At 41.7% G+C, this 22915-nt stretch overlaps 1 protein-coding gene across 1 annotated transcript in view; it reads right to left on the reverse strand.

The window, feature by feature from the left end:
* Positions 1-222: 222 nt before the first annotated feature.
* EFCAB5 (EF-hand calcium binding domain 5) overlaps positions 223-22915 on the reverse strand; it is a gene marked incomplete at its 3' end in the record, with an annotated part of 113402 nt that continues 90709 nt past the window's right edge. Inside the window, 6 exon segments of the mRNA XM_079904136.1 lie at positions 223-404; positions 12268-12364; positions 12771-13054; positions 14334-14587; positions 16913-17016; positions 21578-21730. Coding sequence (XP_079760262.1) covers positions 223-404; positions 12268-12364; positions 12771-13054; positions 14334-14587; positions 16913-17016; positions 21578-21730 — 1074 coding nt within the window.

Consider the following 22915-nt stretch of genomic DNA (forward strand, 5'->3'; position numbering starts at 1 on the left):
ACATACATTTCATTATGGCTACCTTAACTGGATATTTTTTAGATCAAATTTCTCCTTAGGTAGCACTTTTGGTTTTATAAAGCACTGAGATAAATGTCTAGGAGAAGAATATGTTTATGTGGCACTCCTTTCCAAATGAAAATATTTTATTTTATAGTTAACAAACAAAACTGAACATGACAAAAATACTCTAAATACAGTAGCAGTTCCATTAGCATTTCCCTAGCAAGCTTCCACCTGGCATTTTGCATACACATAGGAGTCAGTCTCGGATGGCAATGGGGGTGAAATGGCACTATTTATTTTTTTGTTCAGCTTCATAAGAGCTGAACAGATGTGTGCCCAGTGGTATAAGTATTCGATAGCAGTATTACCAAATGTCCATACTTCAATTCTAGAATGATCTGCACCAAGAAAAAAGAAAGTGTGAATAGTTTTGTACTTTTATTACTAAAATATATTTTAATACTAAAATATAAATTATGACAAAAGTTCATTCGATATATTTTGAGTCAAAACCATAGCAGAATCCTGTTTAAATATGTAATTACAGGAAAATGGATAAATAAATTTCCTTATATTCATATAATGGAATACTACACAGCATTTAACAAAGAACTAGAGCTACATATATCATTGTGGATAAATCTCAAAAACATACTGTTGAGAACAGTAAGTTGTAGAATAGTATGTTCTTTTGGATATAGTTAAAAACAATTTTAAAACCTGAAAATATTATATTGTTTATGGATTCATAGGCATGTAGTAAAAGTAAGAAATCACGATGAAACTGATAAACACCAAATTCATAATAATATTAGCTCTAGGGAGGAAGAGAAGAGAATGGGATCAGGGAGGGGTATAGAAAGTCTCAACTGTTCCTATAATGTTTTCTTTCTTTAAGAAAGTCTGACTCAACCATGCATAATGTTAAGCTTGGATACAGAATATGGCTCCATAATGACTACACAGGTGTTAGTCTCTAACTTCTGTGTTTGAAATATTTCCTAATTAAAAATTATTTTTAAACATATAATCACTGTACACCAAAACATTTCATTTGTTAGACTGCTAACTATTAAGCTGCCATTCGTAAAAGTTACTTTTTCCCAGGAGTCAGTCAGTGACTAATATTCAGATAGAATGGTCCAATGGAAAGAGAATATACTTTAAAGTTGAAAGGATCTGAGTTCTAATCTTGGCTGTACCCCAACTAGTTTTGTGACCTTGAAAAAAGTCACTTAATTGCTCTGAGCCTGTTTTTTCTTCCAAAAAACAGAGATAACTCAGAATTGCTATGAGGATTAATGAGAAAAGATATGCAAAAATCTGTCACAGAGTAGTTGCTCAAAAAAATGTTAATTACCTTCCTTCTTTCAGGTGCCTTCTACCCTCAGGTCTATGTTTTACTCATTTTTGTTACTTCTAGTGTCTAATACAGTTCCTAACCCAATAAATGTTTGCTGATTTGAGTTGAATCAAACTATTAAGTGATACTTATAATTGAATAAGAGGTTTTAAATGCTTTCTATACAGTAGCTCATTAACAACACTGACAATTATGTCACTTATGGATATCTATTAGGATGACAAAACAGAACATATATTATTTCCCTATCTTCTATCAACATGAAGGAACAAATTTCCCTGAATTAGGCTTAGACTTTCTATGGTTTTGAAGGCATCACTACCACAAAGGTACAATGTGGGACAGGAAAGGCACATAAAATATGGAAAACATACTCAAGTCTCATTTTTATTTGAAGCTCACTTTAAAACACGTGGGTACAATTTTCTAAAATTCTGTTTTAACACACGCACGCACACACACAGAGGTACTGTCTTCTCTCAGTTGTAGGTGTTTAATAAATGTTGATTGAAACAACATTAAATTGTGGAATAATTAAAAATTATTCACATTAAAAATACTTGATTCAGGGCTTCCCTGGTAGCGCAGTGGTTGAGAGTTCGCCTGCCGATGCAGGGGACACGGGTTCGTGCCCCGGTCTGGGAAGATCCCACATGCCGCAGAGCGGCTGGGCCCGTGAGCCATGGCCGCTGAGCCATGGCCGCAGAGCCTGCGTGTCCGGAGCCTGCGCTCCGCAACGGGAGAGGCCACAACAGTGAGAGGCCCACATACCACAAAAAAAAAACAACAAAACAAACCCCTGATTCATATGATATTATGGGTAGTACTAGACCAATAACATACATACTTAAAATATTGAGATGCATTTGTTATAATTGATCGCTTTTTGTATTAATTAGCTTCCTGGAAGCTTTAAAAGTTAATGCTATAGGCTGCAAAGATTACTTTGATTATCATAATATTCCAATGTTATGAATCTAAATTAAACTTCACTCTAGAACACTCCTAAAACCAGTCCTAACTAATTTTCTGAGATATAACAGCTCTGCTACTGCCCACAGCCTTTATTCTGCCTTTTCCAGATCCCCATTAAGAGCCCTGTTGCATTGACGCCTGCCAGTGTTCTTATCCGACATCCAAATGATCAGACCCCTATCTGCAGCCATTATTAAGCTAATCAGCCATCTCCACGGTGATTCAAGGATTTGAGGATGGGGAGCGACGTCGCTCCCTTTCACAAGCCCCTGTTGCTTATTTCCTGTCTTACTGTTACCGAGGACAGAAGCTCCGAACCTGTCTGGGTGGAGGTTCCTGTTTCCCTGCCCCGTTTCAATGAGAGATTGATGCCTTAACAACTGGCTCTAATGATTTCTCTAATGAAGCCTCCATCGGTCGGCTGGGTTCCCAGTAACAACGGTTGAGTGTTACTGCCCTCTTGTGGTGGATAGACGCCAGATCTCTGCAGTTCAGCAGAGCTCCAATGCGCATAGATGTAGTAATTCTTCCTTTGTAAAGGATATAGTAAATTATTTGAATATATCTGAGTTTAAAGACTTGCTGGGTCAAACTTTGAATCTCTGTTTATGAACAGAGATTATTAATTCAGAAACATTTTATGGTATTTTTGTAGGGTCTAGCTTAATCAAACTTTTAATTACATAGGGAATTCATTCTGCTGAAAACATTGGGGTATTATAGGATATTTATAATTAAAATTCCATTTATGGATCTCTGCTTTAACACTGGATTAATCCTTTGGGAATTATAGACAATTAGAAAGATGTGCGAAGCAATAAAGAATGAAGTCCTTAAGCTTCAAATCCAAAAGTTAAAGTGTAACTGCTCCTTTCAACTAAAATCTAACCCAAGATCAGCAAGCAGTGTATCTTTTTTAAAAAATTTTGGTTGCATTGGGTCTTTGTTGCATGCGGGCTTTCCCTAGTTGCAGCGAGCGGGGGCTACTCTTCGTTGCGGTGCGCGGGTTTCTCACTGCAGTGGCTTCTCTTGTTGCGGAGCACGGACTCTAGGCGCACGGGCTTCAGTTGTTGTGGCACGTGGGCTCAGTAGTTGTGGCACGTGGGCTCAGTAGTTGTGGCTCACGAGCTCTAGAGCACAGGCTCAGTCGTTGTGGCGCACGGTCTTAGTTGCTCTGCAGCATGTGGGATCTTCCTGGAGCAGGGCTCAAACCCCTGTCCCCTGAATTGGCAAGTGGATTCTTAACCACTGCGCCACCAGGGAAGTCCCTTTACTGTTTATTTAAATTAAATTATTTTAAAACACTTTTAAACAAAAAATAGAAACTCGCTATTGATGTGATAAAACCATTACAAATAAAAGTTGAATGATATTTTTTCTTGTATTCCAATGGCACAGGTATCAGTTGTTTGCTCCTTTTTGTTTGGAGCTTAGTGTGGGAAGCCTGTTACAGGGGTCTTTGCATTCAGTAAACATACTAATACTCTCCCTGTTTTCACTCTGGTACTCTCCCTCTCAGTTGTGTCTGACGTCCCCCAGTCCAGAGAAATTCTAGGTTACCTTCTCTGAGGAATAAATTTCTAAGGTTGGGGAGGGAAGGTTGCCCAGTGGTGTGATGTAGAGAAGATGAGATACAGAGACCAAAACACTAAAACAGAAAGATGAGAAACAACAGGGAGAAGAAAACTTCAAAAAATACTTAACATTAATACTCTCAGTGAGATAAGACATTGCATTCATGAAATATGAACAACATGTTGTAGAAAGCAAATATTTAGAGAACAAGAGCAACAAAAGCTCTCAAACATTAAAATGCACAGAAACAAAAATTCAATAGGATTAAAAGTTGAGAGAATGTCTCAGAAAGTGAAACAAAAAGATGGAAAATAGGACAGAAAATACAGGGATTTTTGAGGCTGAATCTAGGAGATCCCATGTCTGAATAATAGGAGGAGTTCCAAAGAGGGAACACAGAAAAGGGAGGGTAGGACCTCCACTAACCTCTAGGTCATTTTTGTGTAAATAAGAAAAAGACACCTACCATGGATGAATATACTCTATAAGCACACGGCTTGCTGAGGAGAAAAAGGTGTATGATCTACTGTATAGCACAGGGAACTCTGCTCAATGTTACGTGGCAGCCTGGATGGGGGAGAGTCTGGGGGAGAATGGATACATGTATATGTATGGTTGAGTTGCCTTGCTGTGCACCTGAAACTATCACAACACTGTTAATCGGCTATACTCCAATATAAAATTAAAAGTTAAAAAAAAAAAAAAAAGAGGGCTTCCCTGGTGGCGCAGTGGTTGAGAGTCCGCCTGCCGACGCAGGGGACATGGGTTCGTGCTCCTGTCCGGGAAGATCCCACATGCCACGGAGCGGCTGGGCCCGTGAGCCATGGCCGTTGAGCCTGCACGTCCGGAGCCTGTGCTCCGCAACGGGAGAGGCCCCAACAGTGAGAGGCCCACATACCGCAAAAAAAAAAAAAAAAAAAAGAAAGAAAGAAAAAGGTGTGAGGAAAGAGATACCCCTCCTCCAAGCAGATATAGCCTTAAGCTAAAGCACACAGTTTAGTGTATGGAATTCTGGTTAGATTTCAGCCCCCACCATCCTCAGCAGGGCACATCTGTGCAGTGCACAGACTGCACAGCTGTAAGTAGCAGCCTTGATGCCATGCAGGAAATCATCAGGGCTTAAGAACCTGTGTTTCACAACTGAAAAGGCCCAGTGAGTGCTCAGATCAATGGATGAAAACAGACCCACATCAAGATATATCATTATGAAATTTCACAGTCTTGGAGATAAAGGAGTAATTCTATAGCTTCTGGAGAGAAACAAAACAAAACATGCACAGAATCTGAAAGTTACATGCGCAGAATCAGAAAGGCTTCAGACTTCTTTTCAACAGCAAGCTTGGAAGTTCCCAAGTTTCTTCTAACAACGGAGCCATTTCCTCAAGAAGTTAACCATAGAGTTTCCATATGACCCAGCAATTCCACTCGGAGTTATGTATCAAGAGAACTGAAAACACTTGTAAACAAATATTCATAGCAGTATTATTTATAATAGCCAAAAAGTAGAAACAACTCACATGTCCATCGACTGATAAATGGATAAATAAAATGTGGTATATCCTTATAATAGACTATTATTCAGCTATAAGAAAGTAATGAAGTAGTACTGGTACATGCTTGGACATAGATGAACCCTGAAACATTATGCTAAGTGAAAGAAGCCACATACAAAAGCCACCTATTGTATGATTCCATTTATATGAAATGTCCAGAATAGGCAAATATATAGATACTGTAAGTAGATTAGTGGTTCCCAAGGGCTGGGGTGGGGAGGGGCAAAGGAGAGTGACTGCTAATGGGTACCAGGTTTCCTTCTAAAGTGATGAAAATATTCTAAAATTAGATAGTGGTGATGATTGCACAACCTGGTGAACATACTAAAAACCACTAAATGGTATACTTTAAAAGAGTGAAATCTGTGGTATGTGAATTATATCTCAATTTCTAAAAGAAGACAATGGGGGACTTCTCTGGTGGCGCAGTGGTTAAGAATCCGCCGGCCAATGCAGGGGACATGGGTTCGAGCCCTGGTCCGGGAAGATGCCACATGCCTCGGAGCAACCAAACCTGTGCACCACAACTACTGAGCCCGCGTGCCACAACTACTCAAGCCGGCGTGCCTAGAGCCCATGCTCCACAACAAGAGAAGTCACCGCAGTGAGAAGCCCACGCACTGCAATGAAGAGCAGCCCCCGCTCACTGCAACTAGAGAAAGCCCGGGCATAGCAACGAAGACCCAACGCAGCCAAAAAAAAAAAAAAAGACAATGGGGCAATGTCTTTAAAATTACACTTCGTAGCAAACTACAAATCAAATGTGACAGTTGAATAAAAACATCTTCAGACGTGAAAAGTCTCAAAAAATTTACCATTCATGCACTAGTGCTCAGGAAACTACTAGAGATATGCTACCTCAAAACATGGGAGTAGATCGAGGAAGAATGAATGAAGAGAATGGCAAAGTAAATGCCTCTGACGGCAGCAAAATAAATTTCAGGAAGGCAGCTAAGGAGCAGATCTGGGGTGGGGGAAGGCCCCAGATTCAAAGAAAATTAAGATCTCTAGAAAGGATGGCTTCAAGAAAAAAAGAAATTGAAACCAACAAAAATTACCTGGTAAAACTGACCTTTTGGGAAATTAAAAATACGGAGAGACAAATAGAAGGGGTGAGAATAATTATGAAGTACAAAGAAAACTAAGCAATTTAAAAAATAAAAGGCAATTATTTACTGCAGGAAAAAGAAAAATGAAAAAGGAATGATCAAAATATGCTACAATGCTCAGCTGTGGATATCTGAATAGGCAAAATCATGTAAACATTGCATTTGGATTTAACTCCAAATAGTAATACAATTTCATTGGGAGGGCAAGGTAAGAAAATTGTGGTATAACAGAACTAAACTTTCATCTATAAGAAGAAAATCATTTGACAAGGCTTAAGTTAATGACTCAAAAGATAGCAATAGTGCATAATATTAGAAATATAGAAAATTTGAAAACAACAGAAGAAACAGTCAAAAGAGTCAAAAAGAATTGCATGGTGAGAGGAACTGGGGAAAAGAGAGGAAAGGGATGGGCTAGTGACTTCTTTGTTAGAAGGCTTTTAGTTCTATTTGACCTTTTAAAGTACTTTAATAAAAAGTATGATATAGGGCTTCCCTGGTGGCGCAGTGGTTGAGAGTCCGCCTGCCGATGCAGGGGACATGGGTTCGTGCCCTGGTCTGGGAAGATCCCACATGCCGCGGAATGGCTGGGCCCATGAACAATGGCCACTGAGCCTGCGCGTCCGGAGCCTGTGCTCTGCAATGGGAGAGGCCCCAACAGTGAGAGGCCCACGTACCGCAAAAAAAAAAAAAAAAAAGTATGATATAATTTTTATAATCCTTTTGGGATAAAAGACTGTTTTAGCATCCACTGAAATGAAAAAAATGAGTGACAAAGGAACTTGGAAAATATGTTTGCCTTAAATAGAAAAATGTTCTCATTAAACTGATTTTCAACAGCCTTTATCAGATATCAAAGCAATGGGATGTTACCTTGACAAAACCATTTTTCTCATAATTCAATAACTACTATTGGAAAACTTCAAAATTTAAAATCAGAAGGAGTGATAAGGAACGAAAGAAAATAGCTAATTTAATTTTTCTCTTTTTTTTTCCCCCAGATGACTTGAAACTGGAAGGGAAATGCATGGGAAATGGGCAAGCATCTAGGCCCCAGGTCTTTAACAAATTCCAAAATAGTTCCTGAACAGTGTGTGAGTACTTGTCTCATATCTTAACTAAAAGGGCCCTTTAAGCGGTTCTTTTCAGGACAAGGGAATCTATTCTAGAACGGAATGGATGTTTCTACCTCTAGAGCCTGAAATTCGTGAGCAACTCATAAATATCACACTCTAGACTCCCTCTTAAACCCAGATCTAACTGTGATAGCAGCTCTTTTCCGACAAGTAGGAACAAGTCTTGGAAGAGGCCACTATCTAAGAATACTAGGTTTGAAAAGGTGGTAGGGAACTGTAACCAAATCCAAGCCAAATAGGACAAAACAATTTTCTTGGTTTCTTGTCCATTTCATTCTGACTCATTTAAAAGAACCCGGCACATCCTCACAGTTGCAGATTCAGTTCAGTGCTGTATTCATATTTGCTATTTCTGGATGGTTGGTAGAATCCTGTCTGATCTTTAGCTGTGCAGTGGGAGGTGAAGGAGAGAGTCTTGCCCCACTTCTGGAGTGGAGAGGGATGGAGAACAGCACGCAGTAGAGCCACCACGGTGGTGGCAATAGCAATTAGGGAAAGATCTCCCGGGGGAAAGGTGAATCTTGAGGACAGAAGTTAATCAGGGCTGTGAGTCCAGCAGTCCTGCCCCCTGATGGTAGAGCATCTCCCTCCATTGTCATTCTTGGAGGATCATGGTGGTATTTTATGGAGGAAGCTGGTGAGTTTCTTTATAGATGGTGATAGCACTGAGGCTGTGGCTGCTTTGGAAGAGGAGCCCTGGGTCTCTCGCAGGAAAAGTGGAGGGCCTGGGGAACTCCTGCTGAGACCAGTGTCTGTGCACCTATAGATGTTTGGATTTAGGTGTGGGGAGGAAGTATGGCTACTTGCAGAAACACAGTTTCTAGATAGCAAAGTGATTGTGGTCACACTTGGAATGGGAGACAGCTCTTCTTACCTCTAGGTCTGAGAACATTTCCTGGTAGAAAACATCTGTCCAAACCCACTGGGAAGGCGACATGGGACAGAAAAACCAGGCGAGGCTGGCATCAGAGGTCCAAAATGGAGTGAGGAGAACAGATCCATTACAAGGTGGTCAGGTCACGGGTCTTCAGGTGGAGAAGGCTAACTACATGAGTACTTTAGGCAGAGTAACAGAGGGTAGCAGGCTTTTGATGCACTATGCACAGCTGTCGGGAGTGGTCACTGGAGTCAGTGGGTCCCCCACAGGGAAGTATGTCAGCAACATTCACATGCAATGGCATAGTCTTGGGAAGCCAAGCCTGCTGAACAAAGTTGCCCAGTGCTCCTGCAAAGGTGACTGTCTCAATATAAAGGTGGGACACAGCTGCCTGGAATTCCACCAGAATATAAAATAACCCTTTCTAGAAATGTAAATCAAAACCACGATGAGATATCACAACACATCTGCTAGAAAGGCTATTACCAAAACAAAAACCAACCAAACAAAAAAACCCCAAGAAATAACAAATGCTGGCCAGGATGTGGAGAAAAGAGAACCCTTATGCACAGTTGGTAGGAATGTAAATTGGTGCAGTCACTATGGAAAACAATATGGAGTTTTCTCAAAACATTATATATAGAACTACCATATGATCCAGCAATTCCATTTTTGGGTATACATCTGAAGGAAATGAAATCACTATCTTGAAGAGATATCTGCACCCCTCATGTTCACTGCAGTGTTACTTACAATAACCAAGACGTGGGAACAACCTAGGTGTTCACTGACAGATGAATGAATAATGAAAATGTGATATATACATATAGTGGAATATTGTTCAGTCATAAAAAATAAGGAAATCCTGCCATTTGCAACAACATGGATGAAACTTCAGGGCATTAGGTTAAGTGAAATGAGTCAGACAAAGACAAATACCGTATGATCTCGCTAGAGCTAGGATGAAGTGGAGTGAGAGTTGGAAGCAGAAGCCCTAAAAAAGTGTGGGCACATCACCAGCCCTGACTCTGTTTTCTTGGCAAAATCATCAGTTTGGAAGGTTTGGTGAGTTTGGAGCTATGCCAAAAGTCCCTCCCCATCCTGGGCAGAACCTATAGGTATTGGTGGCATTTCATGCTGGGTGGAGTCATTGAGTAGGGGCCTTACTTACTTCTAGAAGAAGGCTCAGATAAACTTGGGCAGCAGAGTGCCCTGCCAGAAGACTCCTCTTTTTCTGGCACAAGCAGAAGGGTGCCCCAAGAGTTCTCTTTCCTTTCCCCAAATGCGGAGCTTAGAATTTCCTGATACAATTGCATCTGAAGGAGAGAGGGTTGGTACCTGGGTGGTCTGAACTTTCTTGATTGATTCAGAGACTGTGGTAATGCTAAAGGTTTGGTGGCGTGGTAGGGGAGCCTAGGGGATATTAGCTTCTGGCTGAATCGAGCTGTTAACTGCAGTTGGAATTCCTGGCACCTGAGGACACTGCTGGAAGAGAAAGTGCTGGGGAGCATTGGAGATCAAGGCTACTCAGGAATCAGCTAGCACAGTCCAAAGTGGGGGCAAGCAAAGGAAACAGAAATTTGCATGTTTTCCTGAAACAAAAGAGCTATATATGACAACAGGAGGTAGTTCTGATTGGCAAATCGGAGGTGAGCCTGAAGAAACTCCCTTGAAGCATTGGTACAATGCCATGGATGATGCCTTTATTAAGGGCTGAGAGCCAATTCCTGAACATGCCTTCAAGGTGGAGAGGGGAGGGGCCTGATCCTCATCCCTAGCTCCTATCTGACAGAGGGACTGGACTGGACACTTGGGGGGGTACCTGAGTCCTTGCCCAAGAAGGGGAACATCAGTCTGAAGGGACACAAGTGGCAGCAGGATCTGGTTCTAGGCCAAGGGGCTGGCAGGTTGGATGGGGACCAAAGTGGAGTAGGGACTCAGGGAGAATCTCAATTAGACAAACGGGTCACACATGGGGCAGTGCCAGGCCCAAGGCAGGGACTAAATCTACTCCAAAGGGAAGAGCAGCAACTAGGCACTGACATAGAAAATATTTCTGCTAGAGTTTTAAGTCCTCAGTGAACAGTGAACAAGTATAGACCAAGTACAGTGTATACAAATATATAGTGAACACGTATTCGTTTTTGTTGTTGCTGCCGTTACTGTTTTCCTTAAACAGCACCTTAGAAGTGATAACTGCAACACCTGTGAATGCAGAGGCTCTGTGAATCAGTCCATGGCCCTGAGGGCACACAGAAGACCTTCCAAACAGGAATTCTAATCTTTACTCACACCACTCTCGGTCCACATGAATTCATGTGAACTTTTTTTTTTTTTTTTGGCGGTACGCAGGCCTCTCACTGTTGTGGCCTCTCCCATTGCGGAGCACAGGCTCCGGACGCGCAGGCTCAGTGGCCATGGCTAACGGGCCTAGCTGCTCCACGGCATGTGGGATCTTCCCGGACTGGGGCACAAACCTGTGTCCCCTGCATCGGCAGGCAGACTCTCAACCACTGCGCCACCAGGGAAGCCCCATGTTAACTTCTATGTGAATCTCGTGTCTAGCACTCCCGAACTTCTGGGAGTATCTCTCCTTCCTAAACCAGAAGATCTCTCTCTCTCTCATCCACCCGTCCTTGCTCACTGCTTTGTGCTTCCGCTGTGCTACGTGCTTCCACTGCCACAGACAGCCTGAAGAGTGTGGCTGTCTTCCCCCGAGTTGCCTTTTCCTTTCTCTTGTCCTAGGAGTCTGATTCTAAGCCACTCTGCCTAATATAGGTGTCACAGAAGTCTAGAAACCCTTGTGACTTGGTCCAGAGTCTCCAAAGAGAGTGGGGGAGAGATGGATAGGCTTAGTGAAGAGATTTCTACAGAGCCATTTTTCCAATTAATGATTAGTTTTCTAAATGAGTTAAAAAAAAAAGAACCAAATTTTTAAGTTCGCTCTTTACTGTTCTATTCATATAAATGGCCTCAGGGGGATTCCCTGGCCGTCCAGTGGTTAGGACTCTGTGCTTCCACTGCCGAGGGCCTAGGTTCGATCCCTGGTTGGGGAACTAAGATCCCACAAGCCGAGCAGCAAAAAACAAAAACAGAACAAAACAAAACTGGCCTTAGGTCTCTGGTGGGGTAATATACACACATAGAGAAATGTGTGCTTGTATATGCATATTTACCCTTATATGTTACCAGTTCTCTGTGGTCAAAGAGCTCATCACCTTTTCCAACCTGGGAGCCTCACTGCTTTGATTCCTGCTGATGCTCCTCCCAAAAAGTCTACATTACTAGTCTATAAAGACTCATAATCTATTATTTTCTTCGGTTCTTCATGGGAACTAAAGATAATAGCTGCCTTTTTGCTTAACATACTTGTCTCCTAGTCTCACTGCAGCCCCTATTTGCTTTTATTTTTTAGCGAATTATGAACATGTAGTCAATAAGTGGGAGACAGAGGTGCTTCTGAATTCTCATACGTGTGGCACAGACAGTCACTTTGGGGATTGCAGTAGATTACAGACAATGCCCCTCCTTTTAGAAGACTATAATCAGAACTATTTTCCCCTAAAAATTGAATGTATGAGCCACTTGCTTTATTCTAATAAAAGTCTCTGGATTGCAACTGTGTTTTGTTGCTCTTGGTATAGATTTAGACCAAAATTAAGTGGAAATTTACCTCTGATATATTCATCAATGAGCTTTAAATTAACCTTCAGTTTCCTAGCAGTTGGATCAAAGTCACAAATATTCTCGACTAAGTATTGGTTAACGTACTGTGAACAAAGAACAAAAGTTATGGAATCATCAACAAGTGGAAGTAGAGTGCCCAATTCATCAGTTTACATAATTCCATTTATATACACTTCAAAACAGGCAAAACCAGTCTATGGTGTTAGAAGTCAGGATTCTGGTTACCCGAGGGTGAGTGTGCGTGTGTGTGTGTGTGTGTGTGTGTGTGTGTGTGTGTGTGAGAGAAGCTGGTGATGGGAGAGGGTACGGTACAGAGGACGGCTTTGGGGATGCCACTAATGTTCTGTTTCTTGATCTAGGTGCCTGTTACAAATGTTCATTGTGTAAAAATTCTTGCCTTTGTATACTTAGGATTTGTGCAATTATGATTTGTATATCTAAACTTGTGTAGGATATTTTTCAATAAAGTGTACTTAAAAAAAAACTTACCAGTTTACACTGATCCCAATTTCCTAAGTCACTTGATAATTCCAATTCTGGATGAAAGAACAAGATAATCCCTTTTAGGATGTCTTGTACTAGTCTTATGTTGGCTTCCAACTCCTGGGACTGGCTGTCTGGTGATTTTGGCTCTGCCAGAAGATCATAATCATAGAGCAACAGTGACACAAAGTCCATGGAGGTAAGCAGCCGGAGGCACTGTTGTAGCTCCTTCAGCATGACTCGGAAGAAGAGAATGCCTGCCCGCTGGACTGCTCCCACATTTTCAATTTCTGGAATGATTGAATGACATCCCACATTGTTGTTTAGTACACACACTACTTTTTAATAGGATTATGAACATAATATAGTAAAACTTTTTTTTTCTTCAGGAAGAAGAAGACCATATCCTATGGTTTTAAACAATCAGTTTCTCTAGTCACGAAATCAAAAGGCAAAAATGGAATTACACCTGGTGAAGTTCACAGGAAGAGGCTTTGAGGAAATGTGGAAACTTTTTTGGAGTTAGATCTTGGTTTGAATACCTACTTTCCCCCTTATTGGTTCTGCAGTCTCTCTGAGCCTCCTTTTCATTTTCTGTGAGGATAGAGCTGATCCCTACTTCCCTGTTGAGCTGTGGGAATTACAGGAGATGGTATATGTAAAAGTGCTTAGCCCCAGGTCTTACACATAGTGGATGCTCAAAAGACATGAGTTTTCTTTTCTTTTTTCTTCTTCTCCCACATTGTGTAGTGGCTAGAAATTTTCAGTTTTACCCCACCAGAGTGTTACTCTACTAATTCTGGTCATTCCATTCTAGGCAGCCAAAGGTTTCCATGCTTCCTTCTTCCCTCCCTTCTGCCCAAACTGATTTTGTGCTAAGGGTAGCCTAGTGAATGTGGAATCATAAGGACCGGGGGCCTGTACTTGGTCGTGCACTAGCTTGCTATTGGACTTTTGTTTTGACGGGCGTTAGCTTCTTTATCTGTAAAATGAGATGTTCCGAAGAGTTAGCACTGTGTAATGTACTGAAAAGAGCACCCAAACTGGGGTGCAAATCCAGCCTTCACCACTTGTTAACTATGTGATTTGGTGCAAGTTGTTTCTCTGAACTTTACTTTCCTCATCTGTAAAATGAAATAATCACCATTCACCTCATAGAGTTATGGTAAGGACCAACTGAAATAACATATTTAAAGTGCTTGACACATGATGTGACATTTAATATTGGGCTGGCCAGAAGGATCATTCGGGTTTTTCCGTAAGATGTTACAGAAAAACCCAAATGACCTTTTTGGCCAACCCAATAAATGCTACTTGTATATTGCCTTTATGAGTCCTTCCAGTTCTAAAACCATGACTCTAGCCAAGAAAATGTGATTCCTTACCCTTTGCTAGAATTTATAGCCCATACTCATCAGCCCAAGACTGCAAGAAGGAAATCCTTCCATGTGGAAAGATCTATATATTGCAACAGTTCATTTTAGAAAATGCATCCTGCATTGCATTGTCTGTGATTTCCCCAAAACTTTTTAAATCCATGAATTCAGATGGTCGCCACATGTACAATACCTAAGATATAGTTTTTCTTTATTTCTCCAGATAATTCGCCCAGTATTTCATTGCAGGCAACTTGGATCACCTTCGTCATTTTCTGTAGATCTTTAAATTCTCGATACAACAACATCTTACTTCTGCCAATGTTAACATCGAGAGCTCCCAAAGCTTCTCCTGTTCTCTCACGAAGTGGAACTACTATGTGGTTTTCTCCACAGACAGAGGCCAAAACAACTTCTGAACTGTCTGTACACTTAAAGAGGAAATCTCTGAAACCAAAACCAAATAAGCATAAGGATATAAAACAACAGCCTGTTCATAACATTCCACCCAAACATACTGAATCATCTTCTCTTGTGCCTACTACACTCCAGCCGCACCAGCCCTTTTTGCTGTTTCGTCTGCCTGGACCACTCCACCCCTTGAGTTCACAGGGGTCTTTCCCTCAGCTCCTCATAGAGAAGCCCTCCCAGACCCCACAATCTAAAATAGCTGCACCTGAGTCTCGCTCCACCCTAATACTCTGCCTTATTGTTTTTACTATATACTTATCCTTATCTGAGGGTATTTGTTTTTTGTTTAAATATTGTCCAATACATATTGGTTGAACGCCTGAAGGAACAATGAGCGTGTTAGGTCAGGTGCCCTAGAAGCAGAGCCTGAGAAAAGGGATGCTCTGTGCAAATGATTTATTGAGGGAGTGCTCTCAGGAGAAACCTGTAAGGGTCTGAGAAAAGCACGATAGGCAAGGGGGAGGAGCTAAGCAAGAATGTGATTTCAGGTGAACTCTAGCCTCAGTCTGATCCCAAGGGGAGCTCTGGAAGGCAAATTGTGCCCAGACTCTCCTCCACCTTGAGGCAGGGGAGAGGCCTTTTGTCAGTCATTAGAGCTCTAATCTGCTTGGGTTGTGTGTGGAGAGGGTGTTTACAGAACTCTTAGGCACCTCCTGGTGAGAGGCTCCCATTGCTCAAGGGTGCTCCTCCAGAGAAAGTTACAGTGTAAGTCATTAGCAGTAGGACCTGGCCCCTTGCAGAAGGTACATGGGGATCTGGGCAGGGCACCTGCTTCAGTGAGGGACCTGCGGTTTTCATAGAAATGTAGTGGCTTCTTTTTTCTCTAGTGAGGTATCTCTTTTTATCTCTTTCTCTCTTTCCCCATCTACATGATATTGAGTGTATCTTTTTTTTTTTTTTGGCCGAACTTTGGCATGCGGAACTTCCTTAACCAGGGATCAAACCCCCGCCCTCTGCAGTGGAAGCCCAGAGTCTTAACCACTGGACCATCAGGGAAGTCCTTACATGATATTGAGATGTCATTCCTTTGAGGTATTTGTAAAAATGTTGGTGCTTTGCATAGCCTCAAAAGCACGTTGAGGGAATTCCCTCGTGGTTAGGATTCCGTGCTTCCACTGCAGGGGACAGGGGTTCGATCCCTGGTCGGGGAACTAAGATTCCATATGCTGCAGGGCATGGCCAAAAAAAAGCACACTTATAGTTCATAACATCAATCCTATGATGATAGGGAAGGTTATGTCCTTCTTTTGCTATTCCTACCCCTTGCTGCAGCTGAGCCATCACTTCGTGTCTTTATGATAACCATAGTAATGATGCATCATGCTAAGCTTTCTTGGTCAACAGAGGTCCTCAAAAAGCACCTGCTCTGGGCTTCCCTGGTGGCGCAGTGGTTGACAGTCCGCCTGTCGATGCAGGGGACACGGGTTTGTGCCCCAGTCCAGGAAGATCCCACATGCCACGGAGCGGCTGGGCCCGTGAGCCATGGCCGCTGAGCCTGCGTGTCCGGAGCCTGTGCTCCGCAACGGGAGAGGCCACAACAGTGAGAGGCCCGCGTACCGCCAAAAAAAAAAAAAAAAAAATAGCACCTACTCTAAGTTACACACAGAAATCCGAGGTTATAAGTCTGGATGTTACAAGGACTCCTGTAGAACTCTTGACCAGCACAAGGAATAACTGTATGGAAAAGAGCTTAAAACTGAATGAACATTCTGGTATGAGGCCAAACTGAAATTGAATTAACATAGGTACTTAAATGTCAAATTAGCCTACTAGTCTGAGATAGGTTACCGCCTATTCAACTATGCTGACCCTCTAAGAAGCAGTGGTCCCTTTTTGCAAAAGATGTATTCTAGTTAAGATCTGTTTTGCATCTGTCCACAGTTTAATAGTCTTTGCATTCCACAGGTGAGAGGCATTCAAGGTTATCTAGAACTGGGGGTTTATTAAAGGCAACATTCTTTGCCTCCTCCCCATCTTTGCCCCAGACTGTCTTCTTTAAATAAAAAATACAAGTCCACAGGCTAGTTAACATTAAGAGGATGAGCTCTGATTAAGTGATGTGGGTGTATTTTTCATAACCATGGTGGGTTTTTGTTAATTCCATGTTTACAGGACAATTATAGAAAATAAAACACTAAATTGAAATCTGTTTTAAAAAGGACTTGAGGGGGAAAGGACCCAGGCAGACAAAGGTCTGCAGTAATTTTTCTTTAAAACCCAATCAGAATGAGAGCCAGTGTATATTAATAAGAGGCAGAAGCTGGCAGTCAAACAAAACAGACCATGAGGTATGTCTCATACCTGAAGATGCAAGTCTTCCTAAAGATGATAGGGGGATTCCTGTGGATTTCTGTTAGACCCAGGTGCCCTGTGACCATCATATTTCGTAAAACATAGTCTGAATCCTTGAAAAGAGGCAGAGATATCATTAGAGAAAGGAGTACTTAGACTTCATACTCTCTCTCTTTTTTAAAAAATATTTATTTGTTTTTGGTTGCATCAGGGTCTTAGGTGTGGTGCATGGGCAGCGTGCGTGCTCTTCGTTGTGGCACGTCGGCTTCTCTCTAGTTGTGGTCTGTGGGGTCAGTAACTGCAGTGCACCAGCTTAGTTGCCCCGAGGCATGTGGGATCTTAGTTCCCCGACCAGGGATCAAACCCCTGTCCCCTGCATTGGAAGGCAGATTCTTAACCACTGGACCACCAGGAAGTCCCCCAGACTTCATACTCTCATTAAGACTTTTGGGGACAAATAAATAGAAAAAAATCAGAAAAGCTTAGGTAATATAAAATGTTTTTCAAATTATAGGTCAAGGTCAATATAATTTTGAGCCACAATGATGCCAAACACTTGGGCCTCAAGGTTTGGGTCTCAGAATTTTTTTTTTCCTATCCTCACTCATTCTATTGGTCATCCCATCCAGTCTCATGATTTTTGTTTTGTTTTGGTAAAATATACACAGCATAATATTATCATTTTAACCATTCATAAGTGTGCAATTCAGTGGGATTAAATACATTCACAATGTGTAACCACTCGAGTAGTTTTAAATATAATTTATTTACCAGTCTGGATTTCTCCCAAACACTAAGCTCATATATCCAACTGCCTATTCAATATCTCCACTTAGATGTCTAACAGACATTTCAAATTATATTTAAAAAAAATCTTTTTCAATTTATTAGGTAAGAAATTATCTTCTACTTAACTTTGTATTTATTTCATTATGAGAACAATTGAACATTTTTTCCCATGTTTATTGACCATTTGCATGAGGTTTTTTGTTTAAATAAAATTGTCCTTTGCTTATTTTTATTTTGGATTTTCAAAATCTCATTGACTTTTATATAACACTGTTAATCCTTTGTCAGATATGTGGCAATTAGTTGTGTTTATAACTTTGATGCAGGAAAGTTTTACATTTTTATGTCATCAATGTATCAACCTCGCTTTAATCATTTCAATCTTAGAAATAGAATCAGCCATCCTTCCTCAGACCATGGCTGTAAATTCCCTCCTATCCTTCATTTTCTTAGCTATTCTCATGCATTTATTCTTCTTCCAAATGAAGATTAAAATCATTTGGCCAATTTAAAAAATCATGCTGGAATTTACCTTGGAATTTTGTTAAATTTAAAAATAATTTTGGTAAGAAATTATATTTTTAAAAAGTGGTCTTCTTGTGAAAATAATCATGATATGACTTTTTAACTTTATGAAAAAAATTTATGTCTCTTGGTAAAGTTTGTAGTTTGCTTCAGGTAGGACCTAAGCGTGATGGAGTGAAGTGGGGGGAATGTTCTGGGCAGGGTAACAGCATTTTTGAAGTCTCTGAGGTTAAAAAAAAAAAAAAGGTTTCATGACTTCCCTGGTGGTCCAGTGGTTAAGAATCTGCCTTCCAATGCTGGGGTTGGGGGTTTGATCCCTGGTCGGGGAACTAAGATCCCACATGTGGTGGGGGAACTAAACCTGCATGCCACAACTAGAGAGCCTGTGTGCTGCAACTAGAGAGAAGCCGGAAACAAAGAGCCTGCGCACCGCAACGAAGACCCAGCACAGCCAAAATAAAAGAAAAATTTTTAAAAAGGTTTCTATTATGTATGGTGGGATGTGAAACATTAATTGTGGTATTGTATACCACCCTCCTCCCCACTCAAGCAGAAAGTTTGTGCTGCCTAAGAAAAGAAATGTGGAGAGGTGGAAAGCAGAAATCACCTGCTAATCTCTGGCTTTTGTTTTTTCAAAAGCCTACTTGATATAACTTAAGATAGCAAACCAGGCACATGTTAGACCTCAGGAAAGTAAGAGACTGAGGTCTTGGTCTCCTTGCTGGCTGTCAGCTGGGGGCTGCCCTTAGCTCCTAGCGACCTTGGGTCTTTGTACAGCTTCAGAACCAGCAACAGAGTGTCAACTCTCTCACACTGCCATCGCTCTGACTCTTCTTCCATCCTTTCACCTTTCAGGGACCATAGCCAGAAAAGGTTATCTGCTTTTAAGGACACGTATAATCGATAGGGCCTACCTGGCTAATCCAGGACACTCTCCCTTTCTCAAGGTCCTTAATACTAATCATGTCTGCAAAATTCCTTTTGCCACTAAGGTAACATATTTACAGGTTCCAGGAATTAGGATATGGACGTCTTGGTGGGGGGAAACATTATTCAGCCTACCACAGTTAAATATTTAACAAATTCGGTGCTCCAAAGAAATAGTTAGACATAGGTGCTTTGGGGTGATAAACTAAATAAATAATAATAATAATGATATTTATTATTATTCACAATAAAAGAGATAGCCTGAGTTTCATATCTAAGAGAAATTGAAACTCCTATGTTCCCTCATTTATAGTTATTGTCAAAAGAGTGAGAACTCTTTTTCCTCCATGACTCTGTACCTTACAGAAACATGGGCATGAGGTGAGGTGGGATGTCTCAGAATCTACTTTATAATTTGTATCAGTCAGGATGTCAGGAGGAAGCAGATGACACACCAGTACTGGCTAATTTGAAGAGAGTTTAATAAAGGGACTATTTATGAAAGCATGGGCAGTACTTAGAATCCCAGGCCTAGTAACAATGGGGCGCTGCTACCACTTTTAGCCTGAAGAGGCAAGGGATGGAAGCAATTACTGGAACTTGGAGAAGACAGGAGAGGGAGAGGGCCACTTGACTAAAGGTACAGTGGCCTTTAGTCGAAGAACACAGCTAACCCACAGCAACCTGGCAGAGGGGAGAGCCAAAAGCAGAAGGAGAGCCTCCCTCTCCTTCTACCCACCAATCTCCTACTGGTGCCTCTCATTGGACAATCCCAAGAAGAAGCTAAAGGCCAAGGAGTCCATTGATTCAGTCTACTTTCTGAGGTACAGAGCGAGCTGGAGAAGAGAGGAGAGTAGATCTGGAGGGGCTGCATAAAGTAAGGGAGAGGCTTATTAAGTTACCATAGTTGAATGCTTTAAAAAAAGGTATCCCTACAGCCATCCTCAGCCACTTTTAACATCAAAACCTCACCTAGTATCTCCCACCTAGGACAAACCCCTGACTACAGGCTTGGACAGGCTGTACTGGTCTCTACCTGGCCGTGACCCCACCCAGACCCTGGCTGCTGAGTGGTCCTCCTCTCCCCGTCGGGATATGGTCTCCACCTCCATAAGATGGCCTTGGGTCAGATGGATAGTGACCCTTGTGGTCTTGTCCACAGCATTACAATTCTGAAACTACACGCCCCTTCAGCTGCGCTTCTTGCTGACTGCTATAGGCGATGTTAACCTTCTTCATGGGCCCTAGGTGCTGTTTCTCTGAGGGCTCCAACAAAGTGCTTAGACGCTGGCCAAGTGGAATGCTCCCCAGACCACACACGCTATGGCCCCACTGTGTCTGTGGCCTATGGGACCTGGTGGTCTGCCCCCTATACTGAGAGGTTCTCACCGCCGCCCACCCAACACATACACACCAGGTGGTCCGCCCCAGTTCAGAAGGCACTTGAAGGCTCCCACCCCCACCCCACCCCAGAAGCAGCACCCACAACTAGGCATTCTCCACCTCCTTGGCCTGGTCACCCCATCAGAGAGGTCTGTGATTCTGCCCTCTTTAGCCAAGGCCTCATCAGCTTGATCCAGCCACTGAAGGAGGGAAGCGGGGACCTGGAGGGAAGGAAGGAAAAGAAGCCAAAAAGGAAGGGGAGAGGCACCTGTGGGACGGCCAGGTAAAGGACTGAAAGACAATCAACGTGTTGCCACCACCTGATCAGGCACCGTGCAGAATAGTTTAGCCTTCTTGAAACGAAGACCCCTTTCCATCCATTCTTATCACATGAAAAATCCTAACATTAACATTAAGTGTAAAGAAGCAAAGCAAACATTCATCAAAAATTCATCATATTGTAGATAGGGAGCCTTTTTTTTTCTTTTTTTGATTGGCGTGATATAAGGTGTCCTTCCAAAACAGGGGTGCCTCATCCCTTCCCAGTTCACCCATATCATCCTGGTGGGGTCTGCCAGTTACTGTAAATTTCCCACCCTGGCCAGGAGGGGCATATCTCAGGATAGATCAAAACGAGTTTTCTTTCCTTGGTTTTTCCAAATTGGAACAGGAAAGAAAAATTCTTCTTTAGTTACTAAGCATCAGGCTTGCCCTGTAGAAAAAAACCTGTCTTTAGCCAGAAGGGCAAAGCCAAAGTGCAGAGGGAAGCAAACGTGAGAACTGGGAAGAGAAATAACATGAGAGAGCCCAGATGGTCATCCCGGAAGCCAGCCTGACTCCTGCCCCTTCTTCATTTGGTTACCTGAGTTAATCAATCTGCCCCCCTTTGCCTAAGGCAGTTTGATGGATTTCTGCCACTCACAGCCAAGGATCTTGAGTTGGGGTCATAGCATAATAGCTAACTGAATATGCTTTAAAATACGAGCAAGACAATAGTATCTAGAAACTCTGTTAACCTGGGGCAGTCTAACACTGCCCAGCCTTGCCTACCTTCGCTGGGCTAGGCTCAGTGAAGTATGTAGTGATGGCAGTGATGCTGGATGTGATGTTGTAGAGCCAGCTGATGCCAGTGATCACAACATGCAGGATATGCTCTCGGCTGTGGACGTAGTGATAGGCAGTACTAAAAACATGGGCAACTCCCTGTAGAGACAGAAAATTTAAATTGCCTTTTCTATTTAAAACACCAAAATAATTAGTAATGCATCAATTGGATTATCTTTTTAATTGATAATCTACTTCCTACAAATTATTCATCAATTCTCAAAAGGCAGTGTTCCAGATTCTACTATGAAAAAAGGATCAATCACAGTGAAATCAAAAGTAAGGAGAGATCTACCATAAGATCAACCTAACTTACTGTGTTTCCTGACAATCATCCAGTGAAATCTGTGATATGTGCTATCAGAAAATAGTGTCAGAAGAACAAGATAAACTTTGAAATGAGAAAAAAAGGTTTAAAAGCCAAGAACTGATGCCAACCTTGGACAGATGGGTAAGAGCTGCCCTGATCTGATGCAATATTAATGTCTGCATCTTTACAAGGCTACTGTCATCAGATCAGCAAGCAGTACAGGTGTGCTGGGTTCCAAGGCCTGCAACACGCTAGAGTACACCATCATCTTAGATACGTAAAGAGAGCCTGTTCTACAGAGAAGGGACAGGAAGTCCTTAGAACCCATCTGTGGTCTTCTTGTCAAGAAACTCTAGGAACCAAAAATTCTTCAAAAATATCTGCATTTTATATTAGGACCCAAGGCATCTAAGGGTAACCCAGGAGCCTTTACCTCCAAGGGCTAGAGAGTCAATTTGGAATTCACTTTGACATATTCTCTAATAAGACCATAAATAGTTCACCTACTGATAGCTCCATACTCTTCCATTTTGCTTCTTAATATCTTCACATGATTCTTATTGTTAAAAAAGATGAAACTTATTATTAAAAAAGATGTCCAGGGAAAATGATTCTACCACTTTCCTCAGTTGTACATCCAGTAAATGAGAGGAGAAAAATTTAAATAATGGTAAATAAACATCAAGAGCATACAGGGGAACAAATGATAGCAACTTCCTGATTGCTGCTATGTCCCAGTCCATTGCCTCCATAAAGGTTTTCAATCTTCCTTCACTGAAATTTCTATTCATAAAATTAAATTTAAATGCTTGTAGAAATGGTCCAGTTACTTTATAGTCTTAAAAGTGCCTCTCCTTTTTGAGATCTAACATGAAAACACGAATACTCGAGAAACATTTAGGCTTTTCCTTCATTTTTTATCCTCAAAAATTATAACACTGAAATAAGAACTATAGGAAGGCATATCATATTTA

Source organism: Stenella coeruleoalba, assembly GCF_951394435.1.
Source record: "Stenella coeruleoalba genome assembly, chromosome: 19".
NCBI lineage: Eukaryota > Metazoa > Chordata > Mammalia > Artiodactyla > Delphinidae > Stenella > Stenella coeruleoalba.